We start from the raw sequence: 14,610 nt of genomic DNA, 5'->3' as shown, positions 1-14,610 counted from the left end.
TGCAAGAAAACAAGTCATTGAGACATTATTTTGCAGTGCAGCCAGAATAACACTAAGAAGTGATACTCACATGATCTATTACTGACCTAAGGAGTCTTGTAGAAAACATGGGTTTGTTGCCTTCCAGTGACAAGTGAAATGTAGTTAAATAAATAAAAAGGTAGGAAATATAATAAAACTGAAATGAAAGAGATGAAAATGCACACAAATAAACAGTAATAAATGCTGTCTGAGAGGGTTTGAAAAACAAGATACATAAAAACATCCAATTTAGGATTACTTGGCCCAAATATTGCATACCTTTAGGCCTTTGTAGGTAAGTTGAGTTGCATTTTAGGTTAAAGTGAAGTAAGATGAAGAAAACTTAAAAACTAAATTAATCAAGTAAAACAAAATTTCAGAAACAGAAGTAAATAAGTTGTTCAATATGTTGAGTTTGTTCAAAGGATACACACAAAAACATGACAAGTAGCCTATTTGGTTCTGGGGGTGTTTTATGGCAAAAACATACAGATTGGTTTCAAAATTAACTTTCTTTATGCAACAATGGCAAATATTTTTGTTGAAATTTTGTGTCCCTTAATTGGATTCTTCTTCAGGTTGGTAATGTGAAACTCTTTTAAGATGATCTCAGGTATTGATGTTTTCTGTGCAAGCATGACATTTATCTGAAATGTAAAACTTCTTCTTCAAGGTGCCTACCCACTCAATATGAATGTAAAGCCTCCTTTTTAAGGTGAATACCTTCTCAATATGGATGTAAAGCCTCTTCTTTAAGGTGACTATCCACTCAATATGAATGTTAAGCCTCCTTTTTAAGGTGAATACCTTCCATGGTTGTTTGGTGGCATGTAAAACCAAGTCATTTTTAAGAAAAGTTGAACAATGATGGCACTATTTATCTGAAATCTTGTTTGCATCTTTACAAGGGTGAGACACTTGTATAATGGTATTAGAACACCAACAAAAAGACTAACAAATTAATGACAAGGGAATTTTCAAAACCTTTTATCATGAAATGCAATGTATAACTCACATTATTTGCCTAATTCAAATTTTAAATATACATGTAAATAGCGCCCTCAATTTTCACACAAATGTACAGTTTATAGAATAAAAATTGCCACAACAAAGCAGAAAAAGAAAAAGATGTACAATTTGACAATTTATGTCAAAAATTGCTACAAAATGTATTTGTATACAGTTTATTAGTGTGGTTATTCAGGTCTATAGAATTGAACATTATATAATGTTTTGTTTAAAAAATATATAAATGATCATATCAAACAACCGTGCTTCTCAATATGGATGTAAAGCCTCTTCTTTAAGGTGACTACCCACTCAATATGAATATAAAGCCTCCTTTTTAAGATGAATACCTTCTCAATATGGATGTAAAGCCTCTTCTTTAAGGTGACTACCCACTCAATATGAATATAAAGCCTCCTTTTTAAGATGAATACCTTCTCAATATGGATGTAAAGCCTTTTCTTTAAGGCTTTACTCAATATGAATATAAAGCCTTTTGTGGTGAATACCTTCTTAATATGAATGTAAAGCCAGTTATTTAAGGTGAATTCGCACTCATTATGAATGTAAAGCCTCTTCTATAAGGTGAATAGCTTCTGAATATGAATGTAAAACCTCTTCTGTAAGGTGAATGCCTTCTGAATATGAATGTAAATCTTCATTTTTAACCCAAACACCACCAAACAGCAAAACACCTCATTTCTTTAATGTCAGCTCCCAGTTTGTCAAGGTTACTTTTATTTGAAAGGTTTTATTTCCCTGGCAGATCCAGTGAACTAACCCAAACAAAACATTAGATTAGAAAGCTGTTCTTTAATATGGACGACAAATAAGGCAGACAATTTGCCTTGAATAAGTTTTCCCCTTTACTGTTGGTTGCTCATTGTGTTTCTCAGGAGGTATAATATCCTCTTGGGTGAAGAAACTGCTTCCTGAGATCAATAGATGTCTTCAAAACCACTTTAATATGGATATCACATAGATGTGGAATTTTCATCGTAATCGACCTTTCCCAGTTAAGCAATCAAACCTATGCCTTTTAAAGGGAATTTTTATTGCTCATTAAAGTTCAATTGTGTTGCCCTCACCAAAGGTAAGATGGCTGTTCTTTTAGGTGAATACCCTGCTGTAGAAACATTAGATGACAATAATTGCTTCATAATAGAAGCACGATTGAGTGATCCTCCATCAAAAACTAAAGCGGGCTTCCCTCTGTCGGGTTTCGGTTTGTTTCACCGTGTACACGCGCGACTTGAAATGAATCTCAACTATTGACATCGTCTTATGCACACTAACAGATTGTTAAGTAGAACACTTGGCTCCAAATGACAAGCTGCACATCATTAACTCAAAACTTATTTGTCATTTCAAGATTACTTGACGATATGATTACATAAATAAACGGGAAATAAAACGAGATGAAATACCATCAAAATAGAAGAGGTAGACTAATTTGAATTCATCTGATGAGGTATTAATTGAAATGTTATCCTAGCTTTATGATCTACAGTGAGCACTCTAACCCACTGTAAGCTTACCTCACATTTGCATATTTTTGACCCCCGGTTTGTTGCAAATGACAAAATTTAAGATTTCTCATACTTTGACATTTATTACATTTTGACATTTATGAATTACTTTCAAACAAGTACAAACAGTACAGGTCTTGATTCTGTTTCTCATGTGATCTACTGGGAAATATGAAAAATGAAAGATGGCATGTATGATTTGATTTGATTTGAGTTTATTAAGCATATCATCGTAAGAGTCAAATAACATATTGCACAAAAAAAAAAAAAAAAACATAATTATTATAAAATACAAATTAAAACATAAAAATTGACACGATAATATGCCAAGGATATCCCTTAAAGTCAGCGACTTATTTCCAAAGGGGACCTTATAACTAACAATGAAAATATATATATATTACAACTATTTAAAACATGAACACCTAAATTACAATATTTAAAACTATATAACCATGTGGTCTAAGAGGATAATTTTAGCATCTTTTTTAAACCTTGATTTTATATTGCACAATTTGACATTTTCAGGAAGTTTGGACAGAAGAATATACATCATGTGTGATGGATGGCACAAGTTGACTTCAAATGAAGGTTCCCAGAATGGAATACCGTAAAACCTCATCTACAAGCATATAGAGTGCTTTTGATTAAAGCTATATTAATCTAGACGCCATCCATCAACAAAATTATAATATTATGGAGTTTGAGCAAATTAATTACCGATACAAGCATATACAAACAAGTACTATTGTAAGACCAATATACTGTATTGGCATACTTACGGCTGTGTCGTTTCAATTTAGCTTTCATCAAAAACACACTATGTGTTTGTAGACAAGGCTTTATGGTATGTGTATTGTCTTGTTCCTCTCACATGGGCTTACAAAATAAAGGGGCGGGATTGGGATGGTTGGTTCTTCATTTTGGTATTTTGTATTCATTGAGAGAGTGCACCCTTCTATTAAGCATGTCCTACATGTATAAACAATGTGAGTTACCCAGTTGAGATAACACCTGTTTTGAAAACTTCAGTTGTACATGTAGGGCACATGAATTAATCAAAATCATATCATGTGAAATGAGTTGTTAACATCCAAACTCCTATATGAATATTGCATGTAATATATTATGGGATTGTATTTGATGATTCCACTGAGTGAATGCAGCACTCATGGAGAGACATATGCTTATGCTTGAGTACTGTGTGGAAAAATGAATGTAAGCTACCGATAAGCCAGGTATTTGATAAAAATGAATGACTTGCACATTGCATTCAGATGAATACATACATATAGATGACTAAGTACAAATGTAGGATTTCAAAATAGGGGTGAATATTATGTAAAAGAGGACAGTAATTCTCAAATTTCTCCCCAGTTAAATAGTTTGTTTCATGATGAGAACCATTTAATAGTACTTGTGTGATTCATGTCTTCTTGGTTGAGCAAAACAGCAGAAAGTTGATTATGAAGATGTTGAGCGACTCAGCACTTACACTTATGACTTTGTTTGTTATTTGTGTTTATCTAAGTTTGTAAGTGTATTTGTATGTTCATCATTTGTGTTTTGTATCGATGTGGGAGTGTGTATGTATGTATTTTACATATGGTTGTTGGGCAGGAAAAAATTATTTCCACTCTTACTCATTTGATAGGAGGGTTACATAAGAGGTTCTTTTCTACCCAGAGATGATATCTGTGTTTATAAAGGTATATCAGCATGTGTATTTTGTGTGCATACAAAATGATAGTAATCAATGATAATGATAAATAATTATTCTGCTGTCTACCAAAGATAGCAAAATCTTACTAGATTACTGTAGTGCAGTTCAAAGTCATTGTCAACAGTACTGTAATCTATACATATTCAGCAGCATCTTTGGAATAAAAAGCTTAACAGGAAGGACTTCAGTTGCAAAGTTCAGCATGATTACTCTGGGAAAAGTAACCAATAGGCCTGTTTGAGAGACTAATTTAAGCACACATGTAAAAATTGTGCAAATTTAGATTGCGAAATATCAATTGAAAAAAGAAATGGTGGTTATTTTCATTTTATCTAAGCCTCGCATGTGTGATGAATTTGATGAAAATCCCAACTCATTATTGTAATTAATCCCAACTTTAACCCCAAGGAAGCCTCCTCCGTATACTCGATTTCATAAACCACAAACCCTGATTGGGATTAACATGTAATTTTCTTTCTACCTTGTAGTCGACGAGAAAAATCAATGACTCCTTAGGCTGCAGTCTTAAATAGCAATTCTAAGAGAGACGGGGAAAAATTTGTAATCGTGATGATATATCCCAGTATGTTCATCATCATGATACTTTATTGATCCATTTAAACTTAGCAAGGCCTGCTATACGAGTGTTAGAGAAGATACTAGTATATGCATGTACACTGAAGCAATTATCATGTTGTTATTTCCTTTTAATTGTAATTTCCTTATCAGTATATAGGTTGTTTAAAGCTCTATACAAGCCAATTGATACATATATAAAAAATATTGGGCCATTGATTAATAAAAACTAGCTGGTTTTATCATTATTTTCTTTGTTTTTTTTATCTGGGCCTGTTTCAAAACATGCAGGGACAATACAACCCCAGCAGGACACAGGTCTTTGTAAAAATTAATATTGTATGGTGGTCAAAACTGAAAAAAGGAAGAAAATAAAATCCCACAGACAAACAATGGGGTAAATCAGTTAGGTTTTTATAAGGTTTGAAGCACTTTTACCAAACACCATAATTCATTGGTTAAATGTACATACATGGAAGGTTTATTCTGTACTGTTTACAATAACCATTCACAAAGTTTGTTCTTATTCCTTTCTTTTTATGCAGCTGATGATGACGAATTAATATATTCCAGAAAAGGGGAGTCAGTGGTACTGCCTTGCAACCAAACCATGCCAACCCCAGCTCCTCAAGGGGCTGGGTACGTCCCTTATCTCCTTCAGTGGGTACGCACAGACCTGCCATACCCATTCTTCATAGGCTTTGGGCCATACCCACCCTATGTAGATGAACAATACGATGGCAGGATAACCATAGGACCAGGGACTAACTTGAGGATCGACGGGGTGAGACCAGAGGATGATGGCTGGTATGAATGTCAGATTATCGTGTTAGATGGAAACTTCAATGATATGGACAATGGAACGTTCACACATCTGATTGTTATAGGTAAGTTTTGTATTATTGCCGTGTGTTGAATGAATGTTACAACTGGTCTAATTTAGTTTATTCTGTGAATCATTGTTGATCCTCTAGAAATAAAAAAAAAAAACAGCAAGGAATATTGTGACTCTCATATTTAGTAATTTACCTCCCCTCAAGAGTTTAGATCCATCAGCACATCTTTGCAATTTTAAAATAAATCTAAAAAAACCACATATTTGTCTGAAAGGAAAAAACAGATTTACTTCCAATGGCCACCTCATGTGAAATAAATTTGACAGTCTTGTTGGTTTACTAGATGTAGTCCCAAAATCCCCAAAGAAAATGTAGGTCCTTCTTGGTAGGACTAGTAAATGCCAATTATGTGCTAAGAGTAAAACCTGTTGCCTTGTTATTAACTGATTATAGTTCTAAAATCTTCAAGGGGAAAAAAGTAGTCTGTTCCCAGTAGGACTAACAGCAAGGCCCCAAGTGATCAGCTTCACTCAAGTCTGAAACCACACCTTTTTACAAATCTGATACCTTGTTATTAACTGGCTGTAGTCCTCCAGAGAGACTCCATGTCCAATTTTTAGCGCACACAAATGTCGGTCAGTGTGACATAGAATCAATGAGTACAGTAAGTGCCAAGACAGATAAGACCCAGAAGGAAAAAATCCTTGCCACTTGAAGAGAAATTGAAGAGAAATTTTCTTGAATATCTACCCATTTTACTCTTGTACCGCTTGCAGATTGTCAATATTAAAAGTGGAATGAAATGCTTGTGTGTTGCTCAAGTGCATCCTTTACTGTTTTTGTGTATTACATATTGCTTATTGTGTTTGCTGTCATTGACATATCTGGTTGTGTTTTTATTTGGATTTATATCCCACCTGACATGAAAAACAAGTGCAGGAAAAAGGTTGCCAGTATGCAGAGAAATATGTTTGATTTGTTTGAAAAGTATCAATGGTGAACCTAACCAATTTAAGTTATAAATAGAAAACAATTATGCATAGAAGGCAAACATGTGAACGATATGAAATTAAAGGAACATATCATTTACAATGGATTGAAGAAGGAGACTTGAAGCAAATCATAGGAATCCATGGTAACAGTATATGATTCAGACTCTTGCGTTACCAAACTATCACATTTTATCCTCTGTGGATCACAGGCAGGAGTCTCGATTCACATGTTTTCTGTTTACGTCGCAATTCAGGAGATAATACAAGTTTCAGTGCAAATTATCGAAAATATCAAGAACAAAATCTATTGTGAATTCATTTGAGGCTACAAATTTGAGCGTTGATATTGGCAGGTAGGCATGGATTCTTGCACAGTGCAGGTATATAGTTTATTGGTGACACTCAGAGTCAGTGCCATGTTTTGTATCATAGCTGCCGAGTCTGCCTTTATCAGACTTGTAGATCTATAAGTGTATTTTTATGCAAAAATGTGATTCACTTTCTACTATCGGACATTTTTAAGCCTACTAGTACTCACATGATATGGCTTTGAAATTTGTGCATTTTGGTCACATTTTCATTGAAAAAAAGTTTGGTAGCATTTATTAGGACGGGATGTTTAATAGGAACAAGTGGGCAGTGGATCTTGATTTAGTAAAGTATTTAAATTTTGAGCAACTCATGTTGATGAAAACCATTTTCAAGATGTACTCATTCAATTGAGTACAAACACGCCTCCTTTGGTTGGTTGGTAGTTCGTGATTTAGAAAGGAACCTCAGAAATTGATGACTCTGCATAAAACTAATTCTCCTTTAAACAAAGGGCAACATATGGCAGCTTAAGTGCCTTCTAACAATGTTCTGTTGATTTCAAGCCCATATCTGGTATGTTGATGCAGGTGTAAATATGCTAAAGAAAAGCACTTCCAGCTATATTTATGAGTTGAAATTTATCTAGTCTTTAAGCATGTCTGTTTTATTGGGCCATTAACAAGGAATCCCTATTTTGTTTGATGAAGCAACTTGAAGTTAATACATACCACCTTTGACAGCCATGTTATTATAGGAAAGTGCAAAAGAGTCATAATTTTTGTGTGACTAATTTTCACATATTTCCAATTATATCAAATAATTAAGCCTATTTTCAAAATTCCTAATTTAGATTTTATGAATTAACTAAAACACTTCACATCCGTGTAAAAAAGTTAATAAATTTTGTATGTATTGTTCATGCTTTAAAATAAACAAAAATGTTATGTCCTAAACAATGTGTGTAATTATAGTACGTTGGACCTGGATGATATTGTAGCAAATTTGATGCAATTTATAGGAGGTAAATGTGGATCATCAGGTGGTGGTTGTTGAAAGAATTTGTATCTGTTCTATTTTGAATTAGATATGAACCTAAATTGAATTGACAACATTTATGACAAGTTCCATTATGTCATATTTTTTTATGATATACCTTCAGTATAAAATGTAGGGTTTGAGGAAGCTTGAATGTAACTATAGTTTGTGTTCTTTCTATTTATTTGTGAAGTTGCTATCTTCTGTAGACAGTATAATAGAAGAAAAGATTATTAAATGTTATCCAAAGTTGATCTTATAAGATTTGTGTAGTTCCTATCTTTAGTAGATAGTAAAACTGAGGTTGCTATCTTCAGTAGACAGTTATAATGGTTATAAGAGATATTTGAAGTCAGCCAAAGTTGATCTCATAAGGTTTGTGTACTTTCTATCTTTAGTAGATAGTAAAACTGAGGTTGCTATCTTCAATAGACAATTATAATGGTTATAAGAGATATTTGAAGTCAGCCAAAGTTGATCTCATAAGGTTTGTGTACTTTCTATCTTTAGTAGATAGTAAAACTGAGGTTGCTATCTTCAGTAGACAGTTATAATGGTTATAAGAGATATTTGAAGTCAACCAAAGTTGATCTTATAACGTTTATGTACTTCCTGTCTTTGGATATAGTTCAACTGTAGTTGCTATCTTCAGTAGACAGTATAATGGTTAGAATAGATATTTGAATGTCAAGTTGTCAACCAAAGTTGATCTGATGTGATGCAAATGATTATACAGTAGGGGACATATGGCTCAAATGCATTTTATAGCATTTCTAGTCCATATTTGCATGTGATAAAGAGGTCATGGACTATCCATGGTTGGTTTTTATGTCCATGTTTGCAAGATGAGAACAAGTGAATGTCCTCTTTATTTCCCACACACCATACAGTATGCAGAGATTTTCAGATCAGAGTATTCACCATTGATGTAACCTGACTGTCCTAATTGAAGGGGCATAGGGGCAGGTATGTCACCAGAAGGGTAAAATACTGCAGATGGTCTTTATTATGCCATAGTAAATCAATCTCCCAACTCAGATAGGAACTAAACCATGTCTTTTGAAATTTTCCATATTGCTGAGAAATAATTATTTTTTCAAGAAGTAGTGCAGGGCGTATGATTAAAACATTTTGCCGTTTAAGTTTATTGATAGCCGTGCAAGTCTGGCATTTAACCGATGCACCTCTGTGTTTACTGTAAACACCAATGCCATTATGACAGGAAGGAGTGTGTTTTACCAACCTATGGTACAAACATCAATACACACTGATATATTTTGTTATTCATGAGATGGGTATTTAAATCTTATATGTGTAAGTATACCTTCTTAGCCCCATCAGGGTCTATGGCCCAAGTTGCTCTTTGAGGCTGTAATCTGCCTTTTGTATGTGAACTCACTAAGCTCGATTCGTCGGTTGGTAAAAATGAGGTAGCTAGTTTGCTCGGCTTATAATTGGCAAAAGTATTAGTTTTTTGTCATTGAGCGAGTCAATAAAGTCCAAACTTACGCTCCCGTAAATTCATATAAGCACAGTCACAATTTACGCAATGTGCAACTAGCATTAGTGGTGCACATAACTGTGCACGCCATTCTATATCAATACACAATGTTATGAGTCACATTTTTTTCACCAAACAAACTATAGGTATGCTTTTGGTATTTGTACATATGAAGTAGTTATCTACTTCTGGTGCTTTATATTACTGAAATTACTAGCTGCTGCTGATATTGGTATTGATATGGTAGAGCTGTCTACTGCTGATATTGGTATAATAAGGTATACCTATCTACTGCTGATATTGGTGTTGATAAGGTATAGCTATCTACTGCTGATAAGGTATAGCTATCTACTGCTGATATTGGTATTGATGAAGTAACTATCTACTGCTGATATTGGTATTGATAAGGTATAGCTATCTACAGCTGATATTGGTATTGATGACCAAATCACTGGCGTTTTTTAGCTCAAACCCTAGCATAAAAATGTTTGTGTAGTGGACTTCCATATAAGGTAGTTTAATGTGGTAAAATCAGACCATATACCTTAAATATACAAATTCATCATGTTAACCTTATACCTTTAATATACAAATTCAACACATTAATGGGTAAATGAAAGCAAATGACACTACTGAGAATTAAATTAATTTAGTTTTCACACATAGAGAATATGATCAACACAATTGCTAAATTCATAGAGCTATCCATCAAGCATGGACTCGGCCTACTTCTTTCTTTCTGTAACCTCAGATCAACAATCGTTATCCATGTTTTACATTATTTTTGAGAACTAGTTGACATAGTTTTCTTTTCTTTTCTTTTGCTATTAAGTCCATATTGATAGGGTTATTGGCACCTGCAATATGAGATAAATGTCAATTCATTCACTCCCATTTTTCCTGATTTCATAATTATAATCGTATTAGTGTTCCTGTGTGCACTGTGTGAGTGTGCGTAGTTTCCTTTACCCCCTTTTAACCCCCTTCCTGTGTTCACCGCACAGTTGTATACTGTGGCACATAGACTATTGCATCGGTATCATCGAGACATACTAGTCTGCAGGGTTTGTTTTTGTTCAACACCTCCCCATTTGATCAATAGAGTTTGTTCTAATTCCCTCCCTCTTGACGACCCCAATGAAGAGATTCAGGAAAATATTAACTGAAAAATGAAAGTAGGTCTGCTGCTTGTGCTGCTGTGCTGATATTACACATAGTTTGCTTGCAATTCTCAAAGCTATTTCTTGGTTGACTACTGAATATTACATACAACATAATCTGGATAAGTTGAAGGTAAGATGTGTTCCAACATGCTATTTTCACTGCAAGTTATTTTTTTCAATAATTAATGTGGTTTTGGATGCATTTTCTAGAAATTAGAAAATGCTTTGAGCATGTTTTAAACAGACTAATTGACTAACTGATCAATATGCCTTTTGTTTGGAGCAGATCGGACATACAGTTTTCAAAATACATCAATTTATATGTTCTTTGTATCCTATTGTTTTTGTCAATAATCAATATAGTTAATGAGCTAAAAAAGACTGGAAAGGCTCATTAATATGTAATTTTGTAATATTTTGCTAAAATCAATGCATAAATGTTCAGGTACTTTTATTTTGCATACTGTTGCCTTGACACTTGGTCAAAGTGTTTCTTTTATTTTTTAATGTACGACGTACTCCGGGCTCGCCTCTAATTTGCATATTTGCATAATTAACGAGCTAATTTGCATAAATGCTAATTAATTATGCAAATATGCAAATTAGGGGGCGGCTTCACTATATAATACATTAGAACATATTAGGAACACTTTGACCAAGTTTCAAGTATGTAAAATAAAAGTACCCTGAACATATATGCATGGATTTTTAGCAAAATATTGGCAAAAATTATATGTTAATGAGCTTCGTCAGTCATTTTAGCTCATTAACTTTATTGATTATTGATAAAAACAATAAGACATAAAGAAAATATAAATTGACATATTTTGAAAACCGTATGTCCGATCTGCTTCAAACAAAAGGTATATTGATAAGTGTGCTTTGCTCTACTCAATTAAACTATTTTAAACATGCTTAGAGCACTTTCATAATGCCTCCATAACCACCTTAAATAGCATATCATTTAGTGTTACTGGCATAAATAATGGTATGATATCTGCATTTTGAGACATTTGAAGGCTTTGAAACAAGAAATTCACAAAGTGTCACAAACAGTAACCTTTTGCAAGGTTTTAGATCTTGTGCAAAATTAAACCACAGTCCCCGGCAGGTTAGAAAGTTGTCAAATTATATCTCTCTCCGTTCCATACAAAAAACATGTGATATCTCACTGGATGTTTTCTCAGTAATTAGAAAGAAGAGAAACTTGACAATTGAGTACACAGTGCAGAGGAATATTTTGTTTCTCTTGCTTCTGCTTTATAAAGTTGTCAAATTAAATACTCAGCAATTCAATTATTGCTGAAGTAGTCCAATCAATTAGGCCTATCACTAAAGGATATTACACTCTCCTACACTCCATGTGTTGTTCATTGACATTGAATTGTGTATATAGGGACTATGTACTCTATGCACTTTCGGTGTCAAGCAATAGGAAGATTGGTTTTAGGACTAGGGGCTGATAGGGGTAAAGGCTAATAGCTGTAGGATGGGAGTGAAGGCTAATATAGGGGGATGAATTGAAATGAGCATGCTCTATTGATGGGCAGACCGACAGTCTGATCAGATTATATATAGACCTGTCATTTAGAATGAGTATGTTGCAACAGGAACTATGTTGGTACACTTTTTATGGACATTATGCAGGGACAGCACCCCATCCTCCCTGTTATTTTTAGAAAGGGTTTGGAGGAAAATTTTGTTTGCCTAAATGAAGAAATGAATATAATGGATTGGTTTTTTTTTGGCAAAGTGGGTTAATCATTAACATTATAAAGCATTTTAATTCACCACTATTAATAAGAGAATATATATACACTCCAAGAAAGTGTATAGAGGAAGGAAAGGAGGCTTAAATACATGCAAGTCAATGCAAAATTTTTTACTCATAATAAAACACAACACTTTTAAACAACAGGAAGCCTTTTATACAAGTATGTCAATCTATCCAGCCATTTATTAACATTATGAAACATAAGTATACACAAAATCTAAAAAGAAATTGCAAACTATATACAAGATGCATATTATGAAATTTTCATATGCGATAAAGTTTCTTTATTCTAAACATTTTGCAATGAATATATTAATATTTTGCCATTGGAATTAAGTAGTATATGTTGCAATAAGACAATAATTTGCAGGTATACATTAGCTTAGATTTGTCAATCTTGACATGAATAATGGAGAGTGGTTGATTGAACAGATCTTTAAAATGCGTTCAGTGCATTAAATTTGTAGTTGTTTATTTTATTAATTTACGAGTGAGCACTATAGCGTGTTGTAGAAGTTATCAAGTAGCTAAACAATGTGGAACAGAAAGGTGGGGTAAGACAAAGTGAAAAATCTAGGGCAAATTGAAGGAGGCCTTAAGGCTAGCATAAAATTGATGAAATAAACTTGATATGTCAGTTCCGATTGAAGCGCTGTTATCTTTGCATTATCGGCACTGATATTGGAGTTAAATAGGCGACAAGGGCTGTTAGCTGGCTACTGATAGCTGTATTCAAAAACGCATTCAATCTGGGTTTCCTGTGTAGCTTGCTTTATCTCTGACGTTCTTTGAATCCATAGGCTTCAAAGTAGGAGTTGTTGAGATATGAGTCTTGATTTCTCTTGAGTTAGAAGGGGTTTGTTAGCTTGTAAAACTAGATTCATTATATAAGAATCTGAGTATCTCAAGAGATGAGTTTTAATGATTTATTTCTTTGTGTGTAGTGGAAGGGCACTTCTGTCGACAATGAGCCTGGCAAGATGGAATGTTGTGCTTGTGTTGCTTGTCATTTGAAAATGGAACAGAATTCAACCGCCAACACACCTAGTTACCAACAAAAATGTTGCTTGTGAGAGAGAGGAATGGTGATCACTTATTTACCATTGAATCTATTGGCATTGTCACTGTGGTGTTGTTGTCACATTTATCTTCAGAATGTTAAAGTGCAATGCTTTCAAACTTGGTTGCACAGCTTGATGTGCTCAGTAATAATCTTAGCATTTCTCTTTTTTAATTCAGTAGAATACTAATTACTATGGATTAAAAGATTTAAAAGCTTAATAGGATTTCAGCCAGCAACAGCCAAAGGAACAACTTTATATAAACTATATTTTGCCCAACTTGATTCTATGTATTATGAACCAGTTAAAGTTAGAGAGACTCTGTTATGCAGCAGTGGTCGCAATGAAATATTGAGTAGTGTATTGACTGTGAAGCAGGATTTTCATGATACTAATAATCAGAGAGGTCTTCTAGAGGTGGCATAAAGGTTTTCAAACCCTCTGTGGAATTATTCACCATCACCTATGTCATGGCTTCATGAGATTATTTAATTTTTTTGAACCATTGAAGCAATAGTAGGCATGTTTATACTCATTTGAATGTATTTTTTGTTATGTAGATTTCAGTAGCAGTGAAAGTGGAAAAGTAATCATTTGATATAATGGTGGACTTCTATGGGTGGATATGTTGAGGGATATAGTAATTCTCAAGGAGTACTTAAGCAACTGGCTATGTTGCTTTAATATTTATCAGATATCAAGCTGACTTTTGACAAATGTTGGTCTGTAGATGTTAAGAGATTGTCCAGAAGATTTCTGTATTACCAGGTGTTTTTACATGTATGTACAATATGTGACAAGATTTAATTCAAGTTTGCATTTGATATATTCAGTAGGTATCACAACCTTTATAAAATCTGCTATATCATCAGTTGAAAGCATAACACACTTAGCTATATTCAGTAGATTTGACAACGTACATGTACTTCATTATATCCAGTATATTTGGTAGATAGCACACAAGTTGCTGTGTTCTGAGTCATTAGCACAAGAAACAGTGTGCTATCTTCAGTAGATAGCATATAGTTAGACATAATGGTGGACCACCAGTTCAGATTTAAGATCTTGTCGGTTGAAAT

General features: G+C 33.7%; 1 protein-coding gene across 1 annotated transcript in view; it reads left to right on the top strand.

The window, feature by feature from the left end:
• LOC140166718 (uncharacterized) overlaps positions 1-14,610 on the top strand; it is a 341,892-nt gene that overhangs the window by 192,753 nt on the left and 134,529 nt on the right. Inside the window, exon 2 of the mRNA XM_072190217.1 lies at positions 5,403-5,744. Coding sequence (XP_072046318.1) covers positions 5,403-5,744 — 342 coding nt within the window. The remainder of the gene's footprint in view (positions 1-5,402; positions 5,745-14,610) is intronic.

This window comes from Amphiura filiformis, chromosome 12, assembly GCF_039555335.1.
Source record: "Amphiura filiformis chromosome 12, Afil_fr2py, whole genome shotgun sequence".
Classification (NCBI taxonomy): Eukaryota; Metazoa; Echinodermata; class Ophiuroidea; order Amphilepidida; family Amphiuridae; genus Amphiura; species Amphiura filiformis.
This window is presented reverse-complemented; position numbering and strand designations above follow the sequence as displayed.